General features: G+C 40.6%; 5 protein-coding genes across 5 annotated transcripts; 2 read left to right on the top strand and 3 right to left on the bottom strand.

The window, feature by feature from the left end:
• Nucleotides 1-1,105: 1,105 nt before the first annotated feature.
• Nucleotides 1,106-3,822, bottom strand: LOC145225238 (uncharacterized). Its single transcript, XM_080091926.1, has 3 exons — nt 3,118-3,822; nt 1,846-1,979; nt 1,106-1,456 (listed from the first exon to the last, which is right to left on the bottom strand). The coding sequence occupies exons 1-3, from the start codon at nt 3,715-3,717 to the stop codon at nt 1,252-1,254; spliced, it is 939 nt and encodes a 312-aa protein (XP_079948052.1). The 5' UTR covers nt 3,718-3,822; the 3' UTR covers nt 1,106-1,251.
• Nucleotides 3,823-5,535: 1,713 nt separating this feature from the next.
• Nucleotides 5,536-9,722, top strand: LOC145224794 (NADH dehydrogenase [ubiquinone] 1 alpha subcomplex subunit 7-like). The gene is made up of 4 exons (XM_080091374.1): nt 5,536-5,938; nt 5,997-6,043; nt 6,107-6,277; nt 9,454-9,722. Exons 1-4 carry the CDS (start codon nt 5,888-5,890, stop codon nt 9,569-9,571), a joined length of 387 nt encoding a protein of 128 aa, XP_079947500.1. The 5' UTR covers nt 5,536-5,887; the 3' UTR covers nt 9,572-9,722.
• A 2,805-nt stretch (nt 9,723-12,527) lies between these two features.
• On the bottom strand, nt 12,528-18,584 carry LOC145225127 (uncharacterized). The gene is made up of 3 exons (XM_080091775.1): nt 18,048-18,584; nt 14,657-14,843; nt 12,528-14,334 (listed from the first exon to the last, which is right to left on the bottom strand). The coding sequence occupies exons 1-3, from the start codon at nt 18,321-18,323 to the stop codon at nt 12,749-12,751; spliced, it is 2,049 nt and encodes a 682-aa protein (XP_079947901.1). The 5' UTR covers nt 18,324-18,584; the 3' UTR covers nt 12,528-12,748.
• A 1,820-nt stretch (nt 18,585-20,404) lies between these two features.
• On the top strand, nt 20,405-23,621 carry LOC145223042 (delta(24)-sterol reductase-like). The gene is made up of 11 exons (XM_080089339.1): nt 20,405-20,637; nt 20,713-20,879; nt 20,998-21,153; nt 21,224-21,350; nt 21,427-21,524; nt 21,586-21,745; nt 21,805-21,911; nt 21,978-22,121; nt 22,177-22,374; nt 22,429-22,607; nt 23,009-23,621. Exons 1-11 carry the CDS (start codon nt 20,544-20,546, stop codon nt 23,157-23,159), a joined length of 1,581 nt encoding a protein of 526 aa, XP_079945465.1. The 5' UTR covers nt 20,405-20,543; the 3' UTR covers nt 23,160-23,621.
• LOC145223043 (mitotic-spindle organizing protein 1-like) lies at nt 23,207-24,142 on the bottom strand. Its single transcript, XM_080089340.1, has 2 exons — nt 23,848-24,142; nt 23,207-23,587 (listed from the first exon to the last, which is right to left on the bottom strand). The coding sequence occupies exons 1-2, from the start codon at nt 24,006-24,008 to the stop codon at nt 23,533-23,535; spliced, it is 216 nt and encodes a 71-aa protein (XP_079945466.1). The 5' UTR covers nt 24,009-24,142; the 3' UTR covers nt 23,207-23,532.
• Between the last annotated feature and the right edge of the window lie 718 nt (nt 24,143-24,860).

Below are 24,860 nucleotides of genomic sequence, written 5' to 3'. Positions count from 1 at the left end.
TAAGGGTCTACTGGCCTGTAGGCACATTTTATAAGTGACCAAAAAATCAGGGTTGCCAACTAAAAAAATAGAATTATCAGTGTTGCCAAATCATTGTCACAAAGACCTGGATTTTTGACTGGCCTGTAGGCACGTGCCTACTTTGCCTAATGGTTAATCCAGCACTGGCTTTTGCTACGTCCACTTATTATATGTTTTGATAAATTTGCCGTAAACCGTACTAAAGCCATTCGTATAGTAAGTAAAATAGAAAAAAAACGTCCCGGCTGAAAAAAATACGGCACGCCTATACTTACTCGGCCTACGTATTTTTTGTTGCACACAACGTAAATTGAATTATGCGTAGACCGAGCATGGCTCACAACCTGCGACGGTTTGCTCGCATGTGGCCGCTGGGATGGGACAGGTTTCTGCGGCCTGAACAAGTATATTGAAATATATGTACTGGTGGCCGTGGCGTTGATGAAACTCTTTCGCTAAATACTTGGATTTCCAAACTGCCCTAAATAGATTTGTGGGACTGAAAAGAATATTACCAGCGTGATAGTCATATGCGCCAGACTATTTGTATTGTGCGCAAAAAATGCAAAAAAAACAGGCACCACAAGCGTCTCACAATATAGATGATGACGTAAAAAGTTATGGCCAAAACAAGACACTTGGCGGCCTTTGGTGAAATAAGGATCTGCGATGTGGCCGTCTTGGCGAAAATGTTGTGCGTTCCTGGCTTGAAATCATGAAGTGTTCAACTCTAGGACCTGTTCCTAAATAACTTTTGTAAGCTATCCGTATTCCGAGTGTATCGCATATAATCGTGTCCGATATACAAAGTTGCTTATTTCGTCTTAACTCTAACCTTCGTGCAATTTGTTTTGGGGTTGTAGTATTTTTCCAAGGCCATCTATGCCGCGATGAAGTACCAGAGATAGTTTTTTCATACATTATTCATTCTCAAAGGGAACAGCATGTAGGTGGAGGCGATGTCACGTAAAGAGACATTCCCATGCGAAGACCAACTGACGCAAACCATCTATCCTTACTTATTTATTCATAACGTCTGGTTTCCCCCCAAAACAAGGAAACTGCAATGTTCTTAATATTTAGGTAGTTTTCACCAAATTTATTGCATTACAAACATACAATTTACGATCACAGCGAGATGCAAAACACCACATAAAAAAATTAATGCACAGCACCCATTTTAGACGGAACTTGGCATCAACAAAATGAAGAAATATCTGATAAGAGAAACTATCGAAAGGTGTCGTGTTCGTCTGATGAAATTTCTTGGCAGCTTTCTGGTTCCATTTCGTCCGTTTTATTATTGTAAGAATGTGACTGATTGTCGTCATTTTCGTCTTCATCATTATCGTGATTGGGTTTTTCTTGTAGGATTCGACCAAGCTCTTCAATGTAGCTCAATGCCATTTGCAATGTCTCGTATTTCGACAATTTTCTGAAGTAGAATGAAAACTTTTTATTTGTGTTTTAAATAAAATGAACATAAAACACCTTCTCTGGTGGAGGCAAAAACTTATTGTTGCCTTCAAAAAATACGCAAGGATAAACGATGTTTCAATAAACTAAACTTGAATTAAATAAAAAACAACTTGGAATTTTTTGTAGTTAAACATTCATCGGTTGCAATCTATCTGCAAAGTTGTGTTATTTCGATGTACTGGTTCAATGGTTTTTGTTCCATCTATGACGTCACCACGCAGTTGGCAATTTGAGTTTTTGGGGCCTAAATTAAATTCATCTTTTTGTTCTCAGAGATCGTAAGGAAAAGTTTAAGAACCACTGACCAAATGCTTTTATTATAGCATTTTTGGTTCATTATTTTACCTTCGTCGACTGATAGAAGGAATCACTTTTCTCAGAGAATCAAATGCGTTGTTTAACCCTTCCATTCTCCGTCGCTCTCTCGCATTTGCTGCTTGTCGCCGCTTTTTACGGGAAGCTTGTCGATGACCATTGTTCTGATGAAAAAGAAATATTAGTTGGACTTATCGGGGTCACAATACAAAGTTGTACTACTATCTGAACTATACTTGGTGAGATATTTACGCAAAATATGCTTACACCGTAACATATCCCACTTTATCAGTGACCTTTGTTCGGTCCATCGAGACATGCTCGCATAGCAGACCAACGCAAATGGTCGTTAGGCTAACACTATCGGATCGGGTTACTATTGCAAGAAAACATATTCAAAAACATGCGCCTGCAGCACGGCAACACCATTATCATAGGGTTATGTTTTTGGACAAATGCAGAGGACAGAATCGGGTATTCCGGCAGCTGCATTCCAGCCAACAAAGTGGATTAGGCGTTAAAATCGGAACGGGGATGACTTGCCCGAGTCGCGTGTCGCAATTAAATTGCAATTACCTCGGCCGCGGATTTGCGAAGCGCGTGCCGCGATTTGCAACTGTTTCACCGTCGGGCAAATACATGGGCGTGTTCCGTTTCTGCATGAATAATGAGGAAACAGCTCATAACAGCGATTAGGCCATCTCAAGCGGGCATTTTGCGCCAAGAGTTATTGTTCCTATTTGCAGATGTCGCGAAATTGTTTGTTATTTCTTTGTGTCCGGTCAGCGGTGAGGGGCAGCTGCGTCAATTACAATTAGTCTGTAGACCACGTGGTTAGTGGAAGCATTTTGGCGCGAAACAAAATACACATTTTAAAAAGACAATGATTTTTGATTTGTATTTTTTGGATTGCCTATAACATGTTTATTTCAATCGAAACTTTTTTCCAAAATAGTAATGTTTTTTATATCCAGCAGATTTTGATGCTCACAATATTATTAATAAGTTTACCATTCCTATTAATAAAAAAATGCCACTAGATTGTCAAAAGTTGTAAAAAAAAGTCATTGCCTCAACCGCAAACGCGTCTTAAAGGAATATATTTTCACTGAAAGTTTATGAACCAATGTTGTATTCATCAGTGGAAAAATATTTTTTGGTCACTGCCTGGTAGTCTTGATTTGATTAATCTGTTTTTAATGTCCCTTCTCTATTTGTTCCTAAATTTTCACAATACTTAGTTGTGGAAATATTATGTAAGTAAGCAATTGTAACCGCGAAAATTTGCATGCATTGTTTTACCTTTCTGGCAGCGAGATGTTCTCTCAATCCATTTAAGTGATCGTCCTGATAAAGGAAGCCATTGTGTCCATATGAATTTGGTGTCATAGTTTGTTGATTGTTCCACGACCAAACTGCTTCGTTCCCGGCGGTTACTTGCATTGGAAAAACTGAAGTTTCAAGTAGCGGCCTTGACATCAAACTTAGGTCTTGCGGTGTTTGGTGATCGAGAGCACTAAACTCGTTTTCACAATCGCTATCTTCCTCCAAATCATCTTCTTCTATCAGATTTACAAACTGTTGCGATGCGTTACTATTAATCAAGGTGGAAAAGCCGTTGGCACAATCGGCGCGCTGACTGATGTTGTTGGGTTGATGGAGACGACTCATCACGGTTGATATCGGAGGTACTGTCTGAGGCTGTGCTGTGTGCATTGCTGGCAGTTCGTCACCACGGCGGCCTATCAGCTCAAAGTTCGTGCAGTTGTTATTATTGTTGTTCGCACTACAAACAACCTGATGTTGACTTGAAATTACTGCTGATTCCGTATGCTTGCTCTCAGCATTCTCACCAACCGCCAACCACATTACGTCTTCTAGTCCAAGAGCTTCAAATAGCATGGTAGCTTTTCTGTACCAAATTGCGACTAATTTTTTGAAGTCTGAGACCTGTTTACTACGTCGAAGACACACGTTTGGTAACTATGACTCCGTATATTTGAATTTATCGGCATTACCTTGAGGGAGGCGCCTTCTCAACGGAAAGCGGCTGAAAAAATGCACGCGCCTGCATATTTAATGAGCGTCCGGAGAGAAGCGTCCCTTTGTCACTTTAAACTAAACATCCCGCTTCCAATTAACTTCTTGTTGACTGCATAATTCGATTTGCGTTGATTTGCATAGTTTTATTATGTGAACCATTCTTGGTCCTAGTTCAATGTGTCTTATAGACGCCACTGATTTTTATCAAAAACAAATTGTAGCCTATTTCAAAACCAACAGGACGACGCTCAACAGTTTTATGGTTACATCACACATGTCATTGATTTAGTAATTTTGTTAGTATAATCTTCACGTTAAAATTCAATTTTCTATTAATTGTAACGTTATAATCGAAGGACCGCAATGATCATATTTATGACGTAAACGGACCCTACGCAAAACTTTGCTGTCAAAAAAAGTGCGAGCGCCCATTTTTTCCTCAGGACTTGCCATCTGGAATAGGGTAGCCAATGTGGTGAAATTACAGGACTCCCAATTTTTACGCGACCAGAAACTGTTTTGGAACCACTACTACTTTAGTTTAAACTATGTGTGTCATGATGTACTTACTGTAGCTTTGCTACTGGAGGTCGGTGCCACAAAAACTTGCAACGTTGGTGCATTATAAACGCGCTGGACAAGTGTCACTGACTGTAAGAATGCAGGCAACAGGCGATTTGGTTTTAACTTATTATAAATCGCAAACAGTATTTTTGTGTGATAAATTGTCATCAAATAGACTCCTAAATTTCATTTCAAACAATAATTTTCGATTTCCTTACGTTTACGATAAACTGGATGATCGTACTGTTTATATCGATCAATGTCAATGGTTTGTTCCTGGATTACTTTAGTATTCTATGGTTTGTTTGCCAAAAGATAGTTGAATTGCACTTTTGCAGTCTTTAGTTTTTAATAAGGTGAATGTTTATTGTTTACAATGGTTTCTGCTGTACTAAATGAACCGGCGTACAAAGTTTTGCTTTCTCAGTTAAATACGATATCACCCAATAACCAACCTGACAATAGCGATGTCAAATACAACAGGTGGATCATGCACATGTTGAACAAATCGTTTTCTTCAGAGTTCCTCGTAACAGTTTCAAATGTTTGGATTCAGGGAAAAGTTATTCAAGTTGATAGTGGTGTTATCGTTGTGGATGATGGAACTGGCAAAGCTTTGGTTTCCGATCTGTTTAATCTTCCGAGTTTAACCAACCCAGTAAAAATTGGGGATTTTGTCATGGTGATTGGACATGTCTTGGGTGCCCAGAACACCCCTGAAGGAACTCATGTTACCAAATTAAAAGCTATTAAAGTTACTGAAATTAGTAATAACTCTAACTGCAGATCAGAGACTTGGGAAAAAGAGGTTATGGATGCACAAACTCATATTGTGTCAAGTTTAAACTAAAAATCTTGTTAAATCAACATGTTAGTCTTTGGCATTTTTTATTGCAGGACCATTTTATTGGCATAAAAAAATGTCTGCAAAGTTGGCTGCCCTGAAAGAGGATGAAAATAGGTTATCCCAACTCGAAGACAAGTTGCAGGATCAATTAAAAAGACTACAAGTGGAAGAGCTTGCACTTCGTAGCATGTTGCAAAGTGAACCAAAAATCACTGCCATAGAAAACAGTGCTTCACAGAACAAGCCAAGTTCCCAATCTCACAGTTGACATGCATAACAGCTGATGCAGACGTTCGTAACAGCTGATGGCAAACCATGAACATACATGTTGGCAACAAACCCGGGTGCAAAAGTTTTTTCGAGTGTCATAAACCTGCCTTAATGCTTTTTCTGTAGATTGTATATATATTTATAAAATTAGTCAAACACCACCACATTTAATGATTGTGAATTTTGGTTTGCTATTTATGGCAAGAATAAACATCAAATTGCAATTATTTTCAATTCCATTTCTTCTGCTTTGCTTATTAATATTCAAAAGTTCTTTTTTAATGTTTGCGCTTTATTTCTTTCCAACAGGTTAGTTTAAATGTAGCATGTAACTGAAATACACCAAAAATGTCACAGCAAACACCTCTTGTTTCAGCTATTACAAAATGGCTTGGTTTGGTAAGTTGTTTTTGTTGTGAACACAATTTCTTTTCACCAATAACTTTCCATGTTACAGAGGAGAAACAAAATGTGGCTTCGCTATAAGGATGATATGTCTCCAAGGTATGAACATTTTAACATTTACAATATCAATTTATTCAGATGTTTATGAAAACTTTCTGGTAGGACTATCCCCAAGCCAAATATACCTCCTGGTGTGAATGCAAAACTGTCAGACAACTATTATTATACAAGAGATGCCAGAAGAAAAGTAACTCCCCCATTTGTGGTAATGAGTGCATTTCAATCCACTAGTCAACTGGAAAGTGGTGCAGCCAAACAGCTAGAAGGAAAAAGGTTTGTTTAAATTTGATTAACGTCATGCACAACTAGATGAAATAACAAAACTTCTAAATATACAAGTTTTTTATGTTTTAATATCAAATTGATTTCAATAACCAACAATTGAACCAAAATTACAGTAGCAAATCTAGGTAAAACAATTCCACCTGGTGGTGGCAAAGAGCAACATAATAGCCGTCCGTCGCTCTCGGTACCCTTATCGTTTTCTGGCAGACATTCACAAACCTAGTCTCTCTGAACCTGACTCGTGAACCCATTAACCCAAACAAAAGCAAAATCGTGTGTGGTAACTCTCAATTTGGAACGTATATATAAAAGGTCGTTGCATCAGTTCCCAGAGCCTTCTGCCTAGGACCGCAAGACACCGGGTCGGAGTCACAAACCTGAGGTCATGCAACCGTTTTGTTCAATACCGTTTATCTGGGGAAAACCCCTGCGACGTTAGCTCTGGGGTCAGGTTGTTTTGTTTCACGTCGTGACGAATTTCGTCAAATGAAACGTGCCACCCGCACAGTGGATTGCGATTCGACCTGGTAAAGCCGCGTTTTTTGTTTAAAGTCTGTCACTTGTTGATGGTGCGCTGTTGCCCACGCGATACCTGATGCCGAAATACTTGGCTTTGTTTTATACAATCACGGAATGTGTCGACCGTGGCACTTGAACTTTTCTCACGGGCGTTGTCGCGCGTCCCCTGGAGAAAAGCGCCCGGAAAGGAATCTCGCTTTGCGGTTTGCGTTCTTTCGCTTCGCGCCATCCTTGTGGGTAAACATGATTTTTGAGTCATTTAACGAAATTGTCACTCGCTGACATAACGCATCGTCAATCAATGTCAGATGGCTAATAAACCCCGTTTGGTTCCTATAAACAACGAATTACGCAAAGTAAAACAGAACTGCATCAGAGTATTTAAAAGATAGCCAAACCCTTCGGCAATAAATCGTTTCCCTTACACATGGTTCCATTGTAAACATTCACATTTTTTCTAAAAATGATTGATTTCATTTTTCCAAACTTCAAGTGAGATTTGGAAACGATCGCTAGGGCGGGTGCGGTCACATTTTCGCGCGCGTATCATTTGGCTTTTCCATCGAGCTTTCACAAACAACAAGCGCATCGGTTCCAGCGGATCTCTATCAACAAACCGATCACCTTACCTGTTGTCTTAGCTTTGTTTACGCTGTCGATTCCAACAAAATAGAACCACGATCTTGTCCTTAGTCGAATACGTGCCATGCGTGGGCAGCCAATGGATAAAACAATTTGCTGAAGGGATTCTCGTTATTGAGCAAACCTTATAACGCAGTTGCCTTAAACAGGTATGCAGCTGCGCTTTTTACGGGGTGTCAGATTAGGCGGAGATTTACGTTTGGGCTCAAACACTTCTTGCGGTCGATCAGCAAACAGCCACAGCAATTTTGTTGGGGGGCGACTGCTTGCGCACTAAGACGCCCTATAGCCAACTCGCAGATCCCCGCGATGCGCTAACTAAGAGATGTCTTCGGTAAACAGGCAACGCCAATTGATCCATCCGCCTTAGTTGTGATAAACGAACTTGGGGGCCGCGCTGGGAATATACCAGGTGTAAAGTGACGCGCCTCTGCTTGCCTGAGATTTGTCATGCCTTGGTGCAGTCGATTTCAGACACCACCCTCGCGAAACTTGACACCCGGTTTGCGCTGGATGCTGGCTCACTGAGGAATCACCTTCATCACTCCGCATCCGCATCGAATGATATCATGTGCCTTTGCGGTTTCACGCTCATCCCATCAAGCTTTGCCCAAAGGCGTTAACACCATCCAATCTCCGCTAACGGTGTGTTGAAACTGCAGGGTGAGGGGGTGACACGGACGCACAAAAAAAAATTTGCGTCTGTCAGGAAGCAATAATATTACCCTTCTGGAGGTCAAGGGTGGATTGGTTTTCTCAGGCACGAAAGCCTTTAAGGATACACTAAATCTGTGTTGAGGGTTTTTGTTTGGATTTTTAGTCTTAGTTATGGTGGCTGTTGTGTTATGTAGATTTATGCTCATGAATTTGGACACCTGAATTCGGACGCTCAAATGTCCATTGATGTGCGTTAAAAACTATAAAAATGAGACAATATAAAAATGAATGGTCAGATTTTTTGAAAGTTCATTGTACACTGTTCTAGGTTCAATATCAGCCCTCTCCGCACCGGGTAAGGAGCTGTCTGTCACAGGTTTCCATTTTCAACGTACTTTGTACAAAAAGAAACGGTGATTGGCGTTTTGTGATAAACAAAGGCTGCGTCATCCGATCGCCGAGTCGGTCGTCGGCTTTACGCTTGTTGCTCTTCATGCTCTGACGATCACAGAAGGTTGGCCTAATCGTATTTGCCTACGTGTTGCTTTTACGCCTCTCGTGTTTCACGCATTTCGATAATCGGCCAGGGGGCAGGGGACAGTCACCGGGGATGAAAGTAGCAAGGGTTTACGGTGCTCCTTATCCCATGTGCAATCGGCCCAGGCCACTTGCACACTGACGAAAGATGAGCGTCAGTGTGTAAAAGTTGTTGTGATAGAGCAGACTTGAAAGAATTTTTCTCGCCCTATAATCCGATATGCCCGGGCGACACCTAAATGCCGCAGTGCATTTTTTGAAGACCCACCGATTAGGTGCGGTCCGTGAAACACCCGGCCCCACATATTTGATGGAAACTCTATGGATGATAATAATTGACTTCGAGTGAGCGTTATAGAGTGGTCTGTGTGAAATGACGATATTTTTGTGTGTCCGAGTTTCATTTCTAAAACTAAAATCTACACGCATTTTCTCATTTGTATCTGTTTTCATACTAATGAAAAACATTTAACTACCTTTAAGACCATTATGAACAAGTGATTTTTCATTACGGCATTTTTAATTCTATATAAGGTACGTTGTCACGCAATCGCCATATGCTGGGACACTGGGTAGACACTTCACCCCGGTGACCAACTTATGACCCCAGTTAGCCCCCGTATCAGAACTTCCAAATCCTGTCGAATCACATCCACCATGAAAACAACATCCTTACACGTCACGAATCACGGCAGGCGACATCACAAGCGATTTTCCACCTCGATACTCTCATGAACAAATCATCAAAAAGTCCCGCAGAAAAAGTTACTGGTTGTTTGAGTTTTAAATTATCAAATTTTCGGTTTCAGTGAATCGACAGCAGAAGTGGTTGAAAGTCCAAAGCCGGTTTCCTCCGTTAAGTTACCGACTCCCGGTTTTCCGACTGAATGGACCCTGTCAAGCGACGAACCACGTCTTCGAGAATAAACCATTTTCATATTGAACCTGTAGAAGATTTTTTCTTGTGCCTGCAACTGTTATCTGTTAAACTAAGCCTCGACGTTTATTGGTTTAGTTCTGCAAGCAGTCGTGGCCGTGTTTATTTTCCCAAATAAAATTTCCGAAAATGGTCTATTTATTTACGGGTAACGATCTGTTCGTAATCGTTGAGCAGTTAGTGTATTAGATTGTAAGGTATAGTTATATTTGTTTGCTTTCTGTAGGATGTTCTTGGACTGGTGTATTTTTTGACTACGAGATGAAAGACACGAAGTTCCACCTTAAAAATTTTAAAACACGGTCTGGCGCGCCTGACCCTTATACAGACATAAAAAACTTTGATCGCGGTTCGTTCTGGGTTAGAACCCCGTAATAAAATAAAAACACCTAAAGTGTTCTGATTTAATCCACACAATCGTACATGGTTAAAGAGCCACATTTTGATTAAACGACCACCGACTAGCGATGGTGTGGTAGTTCGTCGTTTTTGTTGCCATGAGTACCAAGCAACCAAACTTACACAAACAAGAAATCCTACTTGGCAAGTACTTTTGGGCGCAGCTCTTCCATCACACGGAAGTAATCAGTGCATATTTGTTCTTGCACCAAAACAGAATCATTGGTTACAATCTTTGGGTTCTCTACAGCAAACAGCAAAGTAGGTGGATTGACAGCAGTAGAAAGGTGTGCGTCCTCCCGTGACAGCCCGCCGCATCTTACATTGACAGAAACACATTACGAAAAAGCCTTAAAAATCCCACCAGGCCACCCTGGAACATTTGCCACTGACGAAAAACCTTTTACGGATGTATAAAATCGGGCTACTGTTTAGGATTACATGCCTCATTACGTTGAGAAGTTGGCGGTCGGAGTCAGCACCTGTCAAAAATTGACACAGTTTTCTACTGCCGGCTTATACGGAATCACGCCCATATAACTAGATGAATGACAGGCAGGATGTTTATTCAGTGCTAATAGCGTTTACCATTTAATCATATTCACTCCCAACCACCATGCTGCGTTGAAACGAATTTTGCGGTAAAATTTAAGTTGCACTTTTGCGCCCCGAGGTGTTTTTAAGACAGAAGCAAAGCTCGCCGCATCCATCAATTTCTGGTGATTAGTTCTGTTAGTTTAGTCGAGAGTGCGTTTATCGCAAAAAGCATTTTAAATACAATGGATGCGCTTTCCGCCCAAAATTTACTGACTGTTATAAGTCTATAGCTTCTTAGGGCGTAAATCAACCTTCTCTGTCGACTTCTGCGCACGGGCCATCGGTTCACCTAACCTAGCTTGTTTAGTTAAAGAATATCTGATCCAACAATTAACCTTTCAGCTGTGATTGTATGTCAACAGTGAATTAATACAAAAATGCCCAAGACTTGCTCGTAACCCTTGCTCGGTTTTCGTCCAGAAATCGAATTAGCGGCGAGTGAGTTTCGTTTTTCCACCAGCCTGAGCACTCCGGCAAACAATAACTGTCAACTGAAGTCGTCCAGCACTCGACATTGATGTTGCGTTCATTGTGTTGGGGCATGCACATTACGCGGTGTAACGAATGGGATAACATGGCCGCCAGGTCGGGCACGTTTGAATTAACAAGGATTACCAAGCCCGCATAAGCGCAGCAAGGCTTACTACTCAGTTCCAAATAGGGACCCGCAGTAGACGGTGAATCAGTAACAGCACGTAATTCGAGCTAATTAAGTTGTTTGTGAACAGTGAACTTCAATGTTCGGCGCACCTTATCTTGTGTGCTCAAATCCGGGTTATTTTTGAGCATGTTTGCCAGGCGCCGCCCTCAACTATTGTCGTTTTCAATTTTGCGGCAACCGAGATTGATTGAAGTTTACCTGTCAAGGGAAATCTGACGGAGCGGCCCGATGCACGCGAACTGGAAGCGCGGATTTCTATTTACACCTTGCATTATCTTGTTGTCTACACATGTGTAGCTATTTTTCATATTTGGCAAGCATGGTTTGGACAATATATTGGAAGGTTAAACTGGTTTCTGTAGCCACGTCAGATGTTCACGAATGCTATAATCCCAACTAAACAATTATCGTTCGGGGTGAGTTAAACATTTAAGTCTTTTTGAGCAGTAGCTGTTAACATTCCGGGTAAATTGTGCGAAAATCCTAAAGGTTTCCTAACGGTTTGTTTGAACAGATAAGTGTTATTTTTTATTCTTGAAATCGTTCTCACTTGGTATAAGTCATTTGGGAGCAACAATTTTAGAGCGCAAGGGATGGCCGTCAAACAAAATTATACCAGGAGGTTTCTTCAATCCTGAACAGCGTTACAAAATTGTTTTCCATAAAAGGCTAGTGAAAGAACAACGTAATCTAAAAATAGGCATTACGTTACAGCAATTGTCTGGGTCAACTCGCCAGATTTCGAAAAATGGTCGTCGCCAAATATTAAGTTGATCGCCGCTCCTCATAAAGTATTAGACAGAAATGACACCTTAAAGCCTGTTTTCTACCAAGTGGAAAATCGCAAAGACCACTCGGATCTCACTTGACGGATTGCCATCCTATTTGTATGAACGCAATCTGACACAAAGCGCCGACAAAGAGACATAAGTGCGGTGTCGGATTGCTGAATGCCATTTGCCTGCTGGTATTTCGATCCCGAAATTTGCTGCTTCGATTTCGTTTCGACACCGGTGTCGTTTCTCAAAGGCGGGCTGCGTAATGTCCAGTAATATCGTCAGCGGATTACCAACGTATAACTTGTCTTTTAGAGCGGTGGCCTTAGAAGGGCGGTATTTCGAGGATCGCATGTGCTGAGATTACGCCATTACCATGTCCTAGATGTAAGTTTAGCCGCAAGAAAACTTTTTGAAGTCGATATGCTTAATGTTCAGGCTCTACATATTGTGTTCTTTTCTGTGGTCGCGGAAACAAATTTTATCAAACGGCGAGACATAGCGGGTAATGAGTGGAGTTGACGTTATACTTTTATTGCTATAAATTGATCAAGAAAAACTTGAAAGCAGCACGCGACATAATAGGGGCGACGCGACTGCATAAAAACGCCACTGCGGTTGCATAAAACATGACAGAAATGGCAGACATATAAAATGAACAAAAGTAATAGGTTATCACAAAAGCTACTGCAATAGACGTAAGACGTTTGGGACTGCTCAAACACAAGAAAAGATCATGCGTTTGCACGTCCAATTATAGACTGCACTGTAAAGGGTGTGATTTTATGTTTTCTGGGCGGAGAAGGTACAAAGTCGTTAAACATTCGCACAAACTGTTGTGGTGTATTTAAATCAATTCTGGGCGCAGTTCCACAAGATGGACTTTTCCCAGAATTGTCGTTTCTGGATTCAGAAAAACAATGATTTACAAGATCACCATTATTCCTAGAATCACTGCGAACAGGCGATAATTTGGTATGATCACTTTGGTGCAAATGTAGCCCGTAAACTTCAGGCGATGACCCCCGTCCTGAATCTTCTTTTACTTCAGTCCTGGAAAACTTTTCAAACCCCACCGAAAAACTTTGACTTGGGCCTGGCGGTGCCTTTGGCGCATTCGATTTGTCTTTGGAACTAGCCTTCCGGGAACGTTTTCTCGACCCCTTCGTGTCCTCCAAATTTGTTCCCGAGTCAACACTTGCGGTTCTGGGCGTGAGATTAGGATCAGGGTGTGCTCCAAGAGCATCTTGAGCAGCACGTGCCATGTTTTCGGCGTAGACTAAGTTTGATAGGCGTAATAAATTATTGTGCAATTGAGCGTCGCTGGTTGCCGCTCCAACGCCACGAAAAGTAAGGTTATTGCAGTTCAATGGTGGATATTTAAATAGATTTCGGACAGGTGCGTTGTAGGTGGGCAGTGGGTACTTGTACAGCCAATTTTCAGGGCTTCGCGTAGAGTCGGTCATTAACTTGTTGTAAGAAAGCGGATTGAGGGTACTTTGGTGGAAGACTGATTGTGTTGAGTTTAATGCACACTGCGCGTCGGTGCAGTCCGGAAATCCCGGACACGGTTTAGCATTGCACGGAAAAGTGTTTCTTTCCGCATTTCCGGCGGCCTTGTACATTGCACCGTCATAAAATTTCAGCAAACTATTAATTCTTTCAGGGTTACAATCCGGAAACATCGAATATAGAGCGTGAAGTCGATTTGCTAACCGCGGATCGACTTTCAGATTGTCTACAAACGGCACAGAATTCGTTTGCTTCGAAGTCGCCTTGGCAAGATGGGCGCCATTTTGAATCGGACTTTTTAACGCGGAAGGCGCTGTTTTTCTTCTTTTCAATCCCCCACTCCCTTCGTCGCTACTGCACTGCTCCATCGAAGCCACTGAATTCGGTGAATCAAATCTTGAATGGTCGTTTTTTACAGGTTTACCCATTTCGAGTTTTGGTCCATACATAAGAGTAGTCTCCGGCGGAGATATAGGCGCATTAAATTTGCCAGCTTGCGACAGGCCGGGAAACATTGCAACTTGCTGTTCTTTTGGCGTCCATTGGGAACGAATTTGTGGAACTGTTGGATTGTCGCCCATTCGCATTAAGGCAGCTCCGTGCATTATTGGTTGTGCAGGGAAAATAAGATGGTTTCCAGCCCTTGGCTGTGGCATAGCGTACGGTTTGTTGGATGCCATTCCGCACGCAAACGACATTTCTCTTTGCATCATTGCGTCGTCCAGTTCCTTGTCTGCAAACGCTTTTCGTTTTCGCATCCTCTCGGTCAGAGGAGGCAAATTCTGGCGCGATGCGTTCTCTTGCATACCTGAAATCAAATATTTTGCTTTACATCGTTTATATATATTTTTCGGTAATTTTATGAACTATATAATAGGGATAGTTTTATGAATTTTATGCCGATATATGAACTCATTTGGCATGTATTTTTTATCATCGTCAGTAAACGAAAAAAGGTTGGTCGCAAACTGGAATGAGCAGTTTCGTGCTGAGATGTTTAAAAAACACAATCATGTCATTCGTTGATGTATTGTTACCCAGTCCAATCATCGTAAATTAATACATTTTTAAAGTTTGGTTGTAAATTGATTCGTTGCGGCGAAACTTGGCCAGTTCTTGTCTCAACTTACTTCCTAGCATTGTTTTTGTCAGTGAAGAAACCGTCCTGAGCGTTTTGCTTCTTGCTCGTAAGGCTGCCGTCCCACCATCCGATGCAGATCGAGACTGGATTGATTCGGACAGTGATGACGTAGTTTCACTTCCGTCTACCCGGACTCCCTTTTTTACATCAGCCGCTTGTTGTCTTCGCAAAGCGACCTACGAATAAATAAACCATTTCCGTTTAGTAAATCTTTGATCGACAAATAATACGTAAATTAAATGGCTGATCGTTGCGGACCAAAATTGAAGGTTAGTTTTACATTAGCGTTGGTTTTACAAACGGGTGACCAAAGTAAATAGTATACGGTAAGCACGTGTGGACCTTTTAAACATTTTCAACTCCTTAAATTGCACCAATTCAATTACAAGCAAGCAGGACAAAGATATGATATTCTTTATAGCCTAATTGTAGGACCAATTTTGCTTTCACTTCTGTAGTTGCTACTGCAACTTCGCGTATTTGCAGAATCACGTCGCTTCGTTAAACATCTTCTCGTTATATCGATCAAATTTTTTGCCCATACGGTTTTTAACAAAACGTCTGGTTGCATGGAGTTTCTTACAAGTCCCGCTGCCACTTAGTCGCCTTTGTTTAAGTGGCTTTGTCTCCACTAGGTGCAGATCAAAGCTGACTGTAATCAAATACCGAAAAATTGTTTGTCTGGCGTCCCTCTGTCCACTTTAAATGCAACAAAATGATGCGGCTGTCCGTTGTTGTATCAACACACTGTGAGATGCTGCCGGGGTTTTGGGTAAAAACAACATACTTCAAGACGGTTTAGTCATTAGCTGGACAGCGCGGGCCGAAAAGAGAAATAATTTCCCCGTAGCGAGATCTTGGAAACGAATGAGTGTGGGATTTACTTAGGTAAAAAAATGTTGGTCTTTGGATTCCACTTCTTATTCTAACTTGGGAAAATTAGTGGAAACGGGAAAAAGTCACTTAGTCATTTGTAATTTACATTTTCTTTCATGCATTACAATCAATTTACAAATACAAAATTGCTTGACAAAATCAAACCCAGCGTGAGATCATAACGATCGCCCAAGCTTTGCCTCCATATTTGATTTGCGTCTACGATGACGTGTAACCCCAACCCATCAACGCCCTTTCCTCCGCGACCCTAATGTATCGAAAACGCACGTATAGAGATGGTTGATGTATTTGGAGAAAGGTATGCTGGATTTGATAAATAGGCCGTTCGGTGGGTGTTTGTTTGAGTCTGGAAAACGCCACCGACTGCACATTGTGTAAGAAGGGTTGAAGCACGCTCGCGGCCCAATGCTTCGCTTTGCATTGGAGGGCGGCCGTTAGTGCGGTGTCTTCTTACCGTGTTGACTCGCGTCGACACCGCACCTGTAACACGACCGGCAAGTCTTGGGCTAAATCCACCAAAGGAAACCCGGCCGCGCGCGCAGATGGGGGATGGGGTAGCGGCGTGCATGACATCGCGATGTCGCTTTGATGCCAGCCGATGTCGTTGAAATACGTCCCAGCCGGCACGTGACTTTCGTCCAGGCGGAAGGCGTTAGGGCAGCCGCGAGCCTATTGACTGTTGGGTCATAAAGGTCAGGCCGCCATCGCGCCCCCTATACACAGATATAAATGGCGCGGCGTGTTTTTAAAACGTGCCAAAAGCCCAAACAGATACACCTACAATAACGCGCCTGTTTTTCTTATCTTTTTGACAGGGTAAACACTGCACATTGTGTTTAACGTACTGGAAACCCGATGTTGTGATTTTACCACCTTCTGTAGCCAAATCAATTACCGAAAGAAATACATCGTTACGGAGCGATGCGTGTACTGCGCACGGTCTTACTATGACTATAGATATCGTAAACAGATGGATTTCGATGCTCCCACGAAGTTCGTCGCTTCGTTACCCCGCGATCTCCACTCTCACAGTTTCCCACGACAAACTTTGCCAAGCCGGGCTTCCTTACAGCGGGCTCTTGTGAGAAACTTACGGGATCGGTTACCGATTTTTTGTTAGGCCTCGTGAAAACAGACTCACAACTTCCGCGATTCCCTAATGGTTCTCGGTGCTGTGATTGTGCATTACGAAAACCGCGCACTTGAAAGTTCTTTGCAGGGCGGATGACAGGTGCACACGGTAGTCAAGTGCTGATAAACACAACCGTTCCATCATAAACGATACACGCAGTGTTCTAAAAATAACCTCAAAATACAAAGTGCGATGCCTTTAGTCAACCGGAGTGAATGTTTGTAAACAAACCTGAGCCCTCTGGGGCTTAATTTCAATCAGTGCCCCCGGTCGATCTGATACACCCTGGTATCGACTTGATTGCACGATCCCGTTCCCACTGCAAGAATCTATTTTCGCCTTTACTGCTTCAAACGTTCGCAGGCGTCTTCCCTAACCGTCGACAAATGGATTTTGTGATCGGGAACTTTGTGCCCAGGGTCAGGTGACCGATGCCACATCGTGGAATCTTCCACGCCCTTTGCTTTGAACTCCCGCAAGCAGGGTAGCCCCTTTTATGCGGCGTGGTTATGCCTTCCTTCATCCCCGCAGAGGTTATCGTTGAAACGCGCGATTTTCAGATAGTTGGATTGACTGCGAGCCTTTTAAAGGCGTGTTGCTAATTTACAAGCCGACCCTAGCCAAAATTGTGTTTCCTAATACCGTAATCAACCACCAACAACATGCGCTGCTGTAACGCCCGAAATAGTTTCCTTTTGCACGCAAGGTACCCCTTTCATTTCGCCGAGTTGTTAAATCCATCCCTCATGTGTTTGACGGCTGTTGATCCAATAGAAAAGTATTTTTAGAAACGTGCCTGTTTTGGGAATTTGCGCTAAAGAGACAATATTGTTTTAGACCAAAATCGAATAAGCATCAGGTTTTATCTACAGTTAGGATTTTGATCTGCATTTATATATCTTTGTTTTGCTAATCACAATCTGGATTCAAAGTTCAACACAGTACAAAACACGTGTATTGAAATAAAAACCGCTAAAAATCTTAAAAGGCCTCCGAACTTTGCGTTTAAATATGTACGCTTTAACACTAAAACTCTTAAAAAATCGCTTTTTTCCGAAATCGAATTCCATCATTAGCGCAGCGGAAAGTGATATATTTTTTTCACAATGGGTAAAACAGAATTGTTGTCGCCATTTTAATTATTTCGTACATGGCGAATAATACGTTAAATTTCAAAGCATTTACATTTTTTGTCCTACAGATTATTTTAACTGTGCCTATACGCTGTTTCTGTAACATTCTGAACATATATGTATATATGCACAACAAAAAGTAGTCAACTGAATTCGCCAACGAATCGCCCGTAGCTCACAATAGAGAACATTTACATTAATAAGAGTAACAAAATTACCTGGGCAGCCATTATTCTTTGTCTCTCAACGACCAATAAGCAGTTGGAACATTGACAGTCTCTCCAACGACAGTGTCGCTTGTGGCCTTTGAGAGTGCTGACAACGCCGTGATTTCGGCATCTTGCACATTTTGGCGTTCTTAGAGGCTTTCTTGAACCTGTCGCATCCTTATGGTCTTCCAAAGGAGGCGAAACTGCTTCGTTACTCGAGCAATCGTCGTCCATAGGCAAGTGATTATGATGATGCTTAATTGCGATTATCGAATCAGTTAACATTAGGAATGTTTTTAATGACCTGGCAACACACAACACAATACAAATCAACTGCCCATGTTTTTCTTCTTGAGTCTGGCATTTTTCCGGCTTACAACATTAAAAAAACTGTCGGTGCAACACGCACCTTTTGTTACAAACACTTACGTCGTGTTCATTCTCGCTAAAACTGATACGCCACTCATATGAACCCAACTACCTCGCATTCAGGAAGGCCGACCGACCACTGAGCTGTGCTAAAGTGTGCTGTCACATTTTAGTACCTAGCACAGCTACCTTCATACAGTTGTTGGTCCAAGCCCCCGACAGAGAAAGTGTCGACCCTTCCTCGACATGTATTTGCTTCCCAGAGAAAAAATGACCGAAACTGCGGGAAGCGTTGCCATTCAAGTGGGGCGCGCGGGCTCCTGTCTATTTACGCACAGTCATTTTGTTGAATAATACTACAGTTATACAACGCATCATACAGTTACAATGTTTTACCTAATATTTGAAATTTAATCATTTCACTACGTCATAACCCTTACCTTTCTATCCAAACCCTTTGTGTAGGCGTTTTCTAGCGCATGCAAAACATAAAAAAGTCCACAAATTCTTGACCCCCTAACACCCATAATGCTTTTGTTTCGCTGGGGATTACGCATATCGACTTTCTCGGCGATTCAGTGGGTTAGACGAAAAACGGGGGTAGGGGCATAACACACAGGGCGATTCATCGAGTAGTGACTCACAATCTTACCATTCAGCCGATTACGACAAACGTTTGAGTGGAAGCGGACCAAAGCAAATTACTCAAGCTGTCGATTGGTAGACAGATTTCTCACCTCCTAGAAGATATTCGACTCTTGTTTTTGTACACGCGTGAAAGGAAGACTGCCTTTCTCCTAATTGCCCCCAAAATCGATGAAGTTGGTGATGTACAACTTCTTATTGCGTTATTTCGTATGAAACGTAAAAAACATAGAACCGGATAAAGGAAACCCAGAGTCTAGTTCAAGTATTTTTACTTCGTAAATGACTATTTTCATACCCATTTTTAGGCAGATTTGGGTAATTATCGTTTTTCCCTAATTGATAACAAATGAGAACGACGGAAACTGTTCACTTTGTGGCATATACATAAATCATTTAAACTTCTCTTCAGTTAATGATAACTCAGTAAACAGAATAGCATCCATCATCAACACATCACGCGCTTGTTGCTGAACCGCGACCAAACGCCACACCTGCTCGTCGCACTGACCGTACGAAGTCGGCTTATAGTTCACAGGGGAACTGTACAGCAGTACATGGAGTCGCTGACAACACATTTGGCCCGTCCGTTTGATCCCAAGCACTGAAGCCGAACTAAATTGCATAGTCTATATCGCCGATCACGTAACAGATGGTTCACATTTCAAAGGACTCGCGAAGTTTGCCCACCGTTTCGCGTGTCCGTTGATTGAATGAAGGGCGCAAAGTGGACAAAATTGGGTAATTCGGTGAAACGAAAGACGAGGTTGAAACTTCAAATTGGCACGCAGACAACTAGCCGTTGCAGATTTGTCGAGCAATTATTTGTTTTTCTGCTCGAAAATCGCACGGATAATGGATAAAACATTCGCTCCGCTTAAAATTAGGTTGGCGTACGTAAAATTAAAGAAGAACATTCGACTTGATGTATTTAAATTGGTAAAGACAAAAAAAACATGCTTTGATAAACGAAAATTTCTGGTCAAGAATTTGTTGCTACTCCAAGTTTCCTATGATTCGGCACATGGCTTGGAGATATATCGCTAAAACAAATGTGACTCACCAAAAAAATGAACAAGTCAGAGAGTTTTACCAAAATTTTTAAAGCAAAACTTTTATAACGCATTTTTTTGTATTTTGTAAACAGCAAATTCGAACATCGGTAGTAGTTCTGTAACGATTAATAACGTAAACGTTAAGCAGTCGCCTTAGGGTAAACATACTTGTTTGCTTTTTCTGCACGGCAACACGTGTAACATTGACCATTTTGATTTTACGGCCAGTAAATCCGTGTAAGCCATTAATTGTTGGTTTCAAATTGTAAAATAAATCAAGTAGAATTAGTAAGTATTTATTCAGGTTAGGGGCTTTCCTTTTCAAATTCCCCTTTGCAAATTGAGCAACTCTTTTGCTACACCTGGCGGTCATTGCACATGATCCAAAGTCCAAACTCAAGTTGTGCAAATCACAATTGAAGCTACAGATAAAAAGATGGCCAATTCCGATTCTTGGATGCAATTTAATGCGTATGCTGGAGGTGCAGTTTGCACTGTTTTGTTCTTGTTCTTCTGGCTGCGCCACAAAGGTAAGTGAGTGCTTTCTTTCTTTCACAGATGTCAATTTTTTGGCATAAGCATGACCACTAAAAGTTTTGTTGTAGGTTTGGAATACATTTTGGTACATTATCGATGGCTGATCGTCTGCGTATTTCTCTTACCAATGTCATTTTTCTTCAATATCTATATGTATGTGAGAGCAACACTGATATTTAAATTCAATAGTGCACCAAAAAGGCATGATGAACGAGTTAAAGCTGTGCAAAAACAGGTAACCATGGTTACATTTTAAGCAAAAGTTTACAAGCAAATTTATTTGTGTATTTTTCAAAGTTACTTGGAGCAATGCTAATTGTTACTACAAGTTTATTACAATTTATTTAATGCAGGTGCAAGAATGGAAAAGTAATAGTGATGGAAGAAAAATGTGTACTGGCAGACCAGGTTGGGCTACAGTTTCCCTACGACTAGGAAAGTACAAAAATGACATGCGAAAAATCCACATTAACCTCATGGATGTTTTGGAAGTTGATACTGAAAGAAAAGTAAACCATTGACACTAATTTGTAAGTAGTTTCATGTTATGTTGCATTGACTTTACAATGTCTACATCAGGTTGTGAGATTAGAGCCACTGGTCACCATGGGGCAAGTGACATCACTTTTATTGCCTCTTGGTTGGACACTTCCCATCGTACCAGAACTAGATGATTTGACTGTTGGTGGTCTTATAATGGGAACAGGTACCACTAGCCAACATGTTCACAGCACAAAATGTTTTTCTCTGCTTGTTTTAATTTTCTACATACAATAAACCAGGTATTGAAACATCATCCCACAAGTATGGACTGATGCAACATGTGTGTGTCTCCTATGAGCTTGTACTGCCAGATGGATCTCTTGTTAAATGCAGCAAGGTGGAACAAAAATTACCAACACTGTTTTTTTAATCCTGTAAACTTTTATTAATCTTGACAGGAAGAAAATCAAGACTTGTTCTATGCAGTTCCTTGGTCATATGGAACACTTGGATTTTTAGTAGCTGCTGAAATCAGAATTGTGCCATCTAAACCATATGTAAAGTTAACATACCATCCTGCTAACACCAAAAACGACTTGTTAAAGAAATTTACTGAAGGTAAGGAAATCTTGCAAAGTATAAAAGCCAAAACTGTGACAAGTTTATTGATTTTTTAGAAGCATTAAACACAGATGGTAATGATTTTGTTGAAGCATTGGCCTTTTCCAAAAATTCTGGTGTGATTATGACGGGAAACTTTTCGGATAATTTTGAAAGCAACAAGGTATTTTATTAGTTTTCATTTTTCCTCCTGTTTGACAATCAAACAAAAACGGTACTAATCATGCAGCTCAATAAAATTGGTGTGTGGCACAAGCCATGGTTTTTCTCTCATGTTAAAACCTTTTTGTCCACCAACACAACTGCAACAGAATACATTCCTTTGCGAGATTATTACCACAGACACACAAGAAGCATTTTCTGGGAGTTGCAGGTAAGTGTTTAGCAAAAAATGGTCTGTATGCAATTTTTAATTTGATGCAATGCAGGATATCATTCCATTTGGAAATCACCCACTATTTCGGCTATTACTTGGTTGGTTAATGCCCCCTAAAATATCTCTACTGAAGCTGACACAAGGTGAAACTGTTAAAAAGCTCTATGAAGAACATCATGTTGTTCAGGATATGTTGCTTCCTATCACTAAACTTGGGAATTGTTTGGAAACTTTTGAAGAAGAAATTAAGGTATTTTTTGACAGCTTTGAAGGCAATGTTTAAGGGAACAAATTCTCATTGCAGCTGTATCCACTATGGATTTGCCCATTTTACTTACCAAGTGAACCTGGAATGCTCTACACTTCTACTGGCAAAGGGGAGATGTATGTTGACGTTGGTGCATATGGAGAACCTCATACAAAACACTTTAACAATGTGAAAACCATTCGCAGGTTGGAACAGGCAACTAAGTCTTTCTGCGGGTAAGTGAACTATATTATGCAAATGCTAATCTTGAAAAGCAATAATATGTTTGTTTGAACTAGACACATGCTTTTGGATATTAAATTAGCATGTAGCTTTCGGAAAGGCCTAAAGTCACAAGCATATATTGCTTACACATAAACAAGGTCTTAGATAAAACTCCCTATTATGTAAGAGGGCCCCAGTCCCCAATAACCTTCTGTCATGAATTTAAATCCTACTGCTGGGTAGATGTTTCTTGCCTATGTGTTACTGTATGGAAATGCTTGGGAGACCAGCTTGGTTCAGCACACTGTACTGTAATATAAATTACATATGAATGTGCCATGTATGTTCATTATAACTGAGGTGATTTTTCTTTGACACCTGCATGTACATTACATAACAAACATTTTGTTAGCTTCCAGATGTTGTATGCTGATAGTTACATGACTCGAGAGGAATTCAGAAAAATGTTTGACCATACCTTGTATGACACAATGAGAAAAACTATACCCAACTGTGAAAGTAGCATGCCAGAAGTGTATGACAAAGTGCACAAAGAAAAGTAATTCTATCCAAAATATTACTATCCTGTATTTGAAACAAAACCCACTAATTAAAGTCAAATGTATATTATTGCTTAAAACAAGATTACAATTATGCACTAAGATGAAATGTCACGGTATCAAGAATAGACACTATTGTACAGATGTAAAAATGAGTACCTAATGCTATAATTTAATTTTGTATACATTGTTTCAGGAAATTGTTTAAGCTGTTTTGTGTGTATTTTTTAAATAGTGTTATTAACACCTTCTTCAATGCATATGACTACAACTATAAGTATGATGCATTGACAAACAGTACATATTGTGTTCTTCATTGTAGAACAGCTTTGTAATCTGATGTGATCATCAATAAGTTCTTGTGTGAATTGTAGAATTATTTGGTTTTATCTACCCCTTTGGTTTGCTCCTTTAAATTGAATGTTTGCATTCTGAAATAAGAAAAGGAATTATTTCAAAGCAAAGTTAGATTATTGTTAACACCAATGTTGTCTGCACCATTTACAAAAAAAATTTAGTGTTACAGAACAATTAATAGTTACAAGCAACAGGCTATTCTAAATCTATCAATGTAATGACCAAGCTTTTAGATAAACCCTAACAGACAGGAAACATCAACAAATCCACAAAGGGACAGAAAAAAACAAAATTTTAAACATGTGACTTATTTTACTATCAACAAAACACCAACCTAATTTCCTTAATGACAGTTGCAATCGCTTCTGGGTTTACTCCGAGTTCACAGAGTTGTACACAAACATTTAACGTTTCTGCATCAAGACCAGTGTTCAATAGTTTGGATATTTCTAAAAGTGTGTCCATAGTTTCCGACATCTGTTTTGTTGTATCCATTGCCGTGGTGACCCTGGTTCTTTAATCTTTCCTATTTAAAAATCTGCTAAGATTATTGTCATTCTGCCAGAATAGAAAAAGAAATGAAAGAACGTCACGGATGATCGCGTAACGAACAACTAAGCCAAAACGAAATTTAAACAAAGTGATATCACAATAGACACAATGATTCATGAACACGAACCAGTGTATCGCTAATTGCTATGATATATCTCTGTGAACCTGAGTCGTAGGAGTAGAGAACTTTTTGTTGACTGCATACACAACATATTCTTCAAACCCAAACACCTAGTGAAACGCACACTAACACCTAAACATGCTTTTACGGCACAATCAAAGTAATTATGATTTATCAAACTTTATAGCTAAGTACAGAAATTTGCTTTCTGTGGCGGAAATTCCTGATGTGATTTAACATAAATGAGAAAACGTATCATCAGCGGTCCGGCAAAAACAGGTTGCATTTTTAGCTGCCTGGATTGCCAAGGGTGAGTGATGTTACCCAAAGCCCTTGTTCTAGATATTTTTCTTTGTTTGTTTATGTCAATACCCTGTAGGCTACTTATCAACGTCTATAAAGTTGGTGATACCTTAACATGACCAAAAAGTGCGTTTCCAATAAGGAGTCAGCTATAGCCGACAGGGCGGCCATGTGCTCTGATTAGCGCGTTTAGCGGCCACCATATTATCCTGCGCAATGTTTACATTAAAGTCAGCACTCGGGTGCAAAACATTTCGTGGAATGATAGGGATATGAGTTTAGTGTCGTCACAATAGTTCTTGAAAGAAATTATATTTCTGTTCGTTAGATATTTGAGATATTTTGAGCCACAGTCTTTCATACATATATGG

The sequence above is a fragment of the Phallusia mammillata genome, chromosome 4 (genome assembly GCF_965637545.1).
Source record: "Phallusia mammillata chromosome 4, kaPhaMamm4.hap1.1, whole genome shotgun sequence".
Lineage (NCBI taxonomy): Eukaryota > Metazoa > Chordata > Ascidiacea > Phlebobranchia > Ascidiidae > Phallusia > Phallusia mammillata.
Note: the sequence above shows the minus strand (reverse complement) of the source record. Positions and strands in the feature narration are given on the sequence as shown.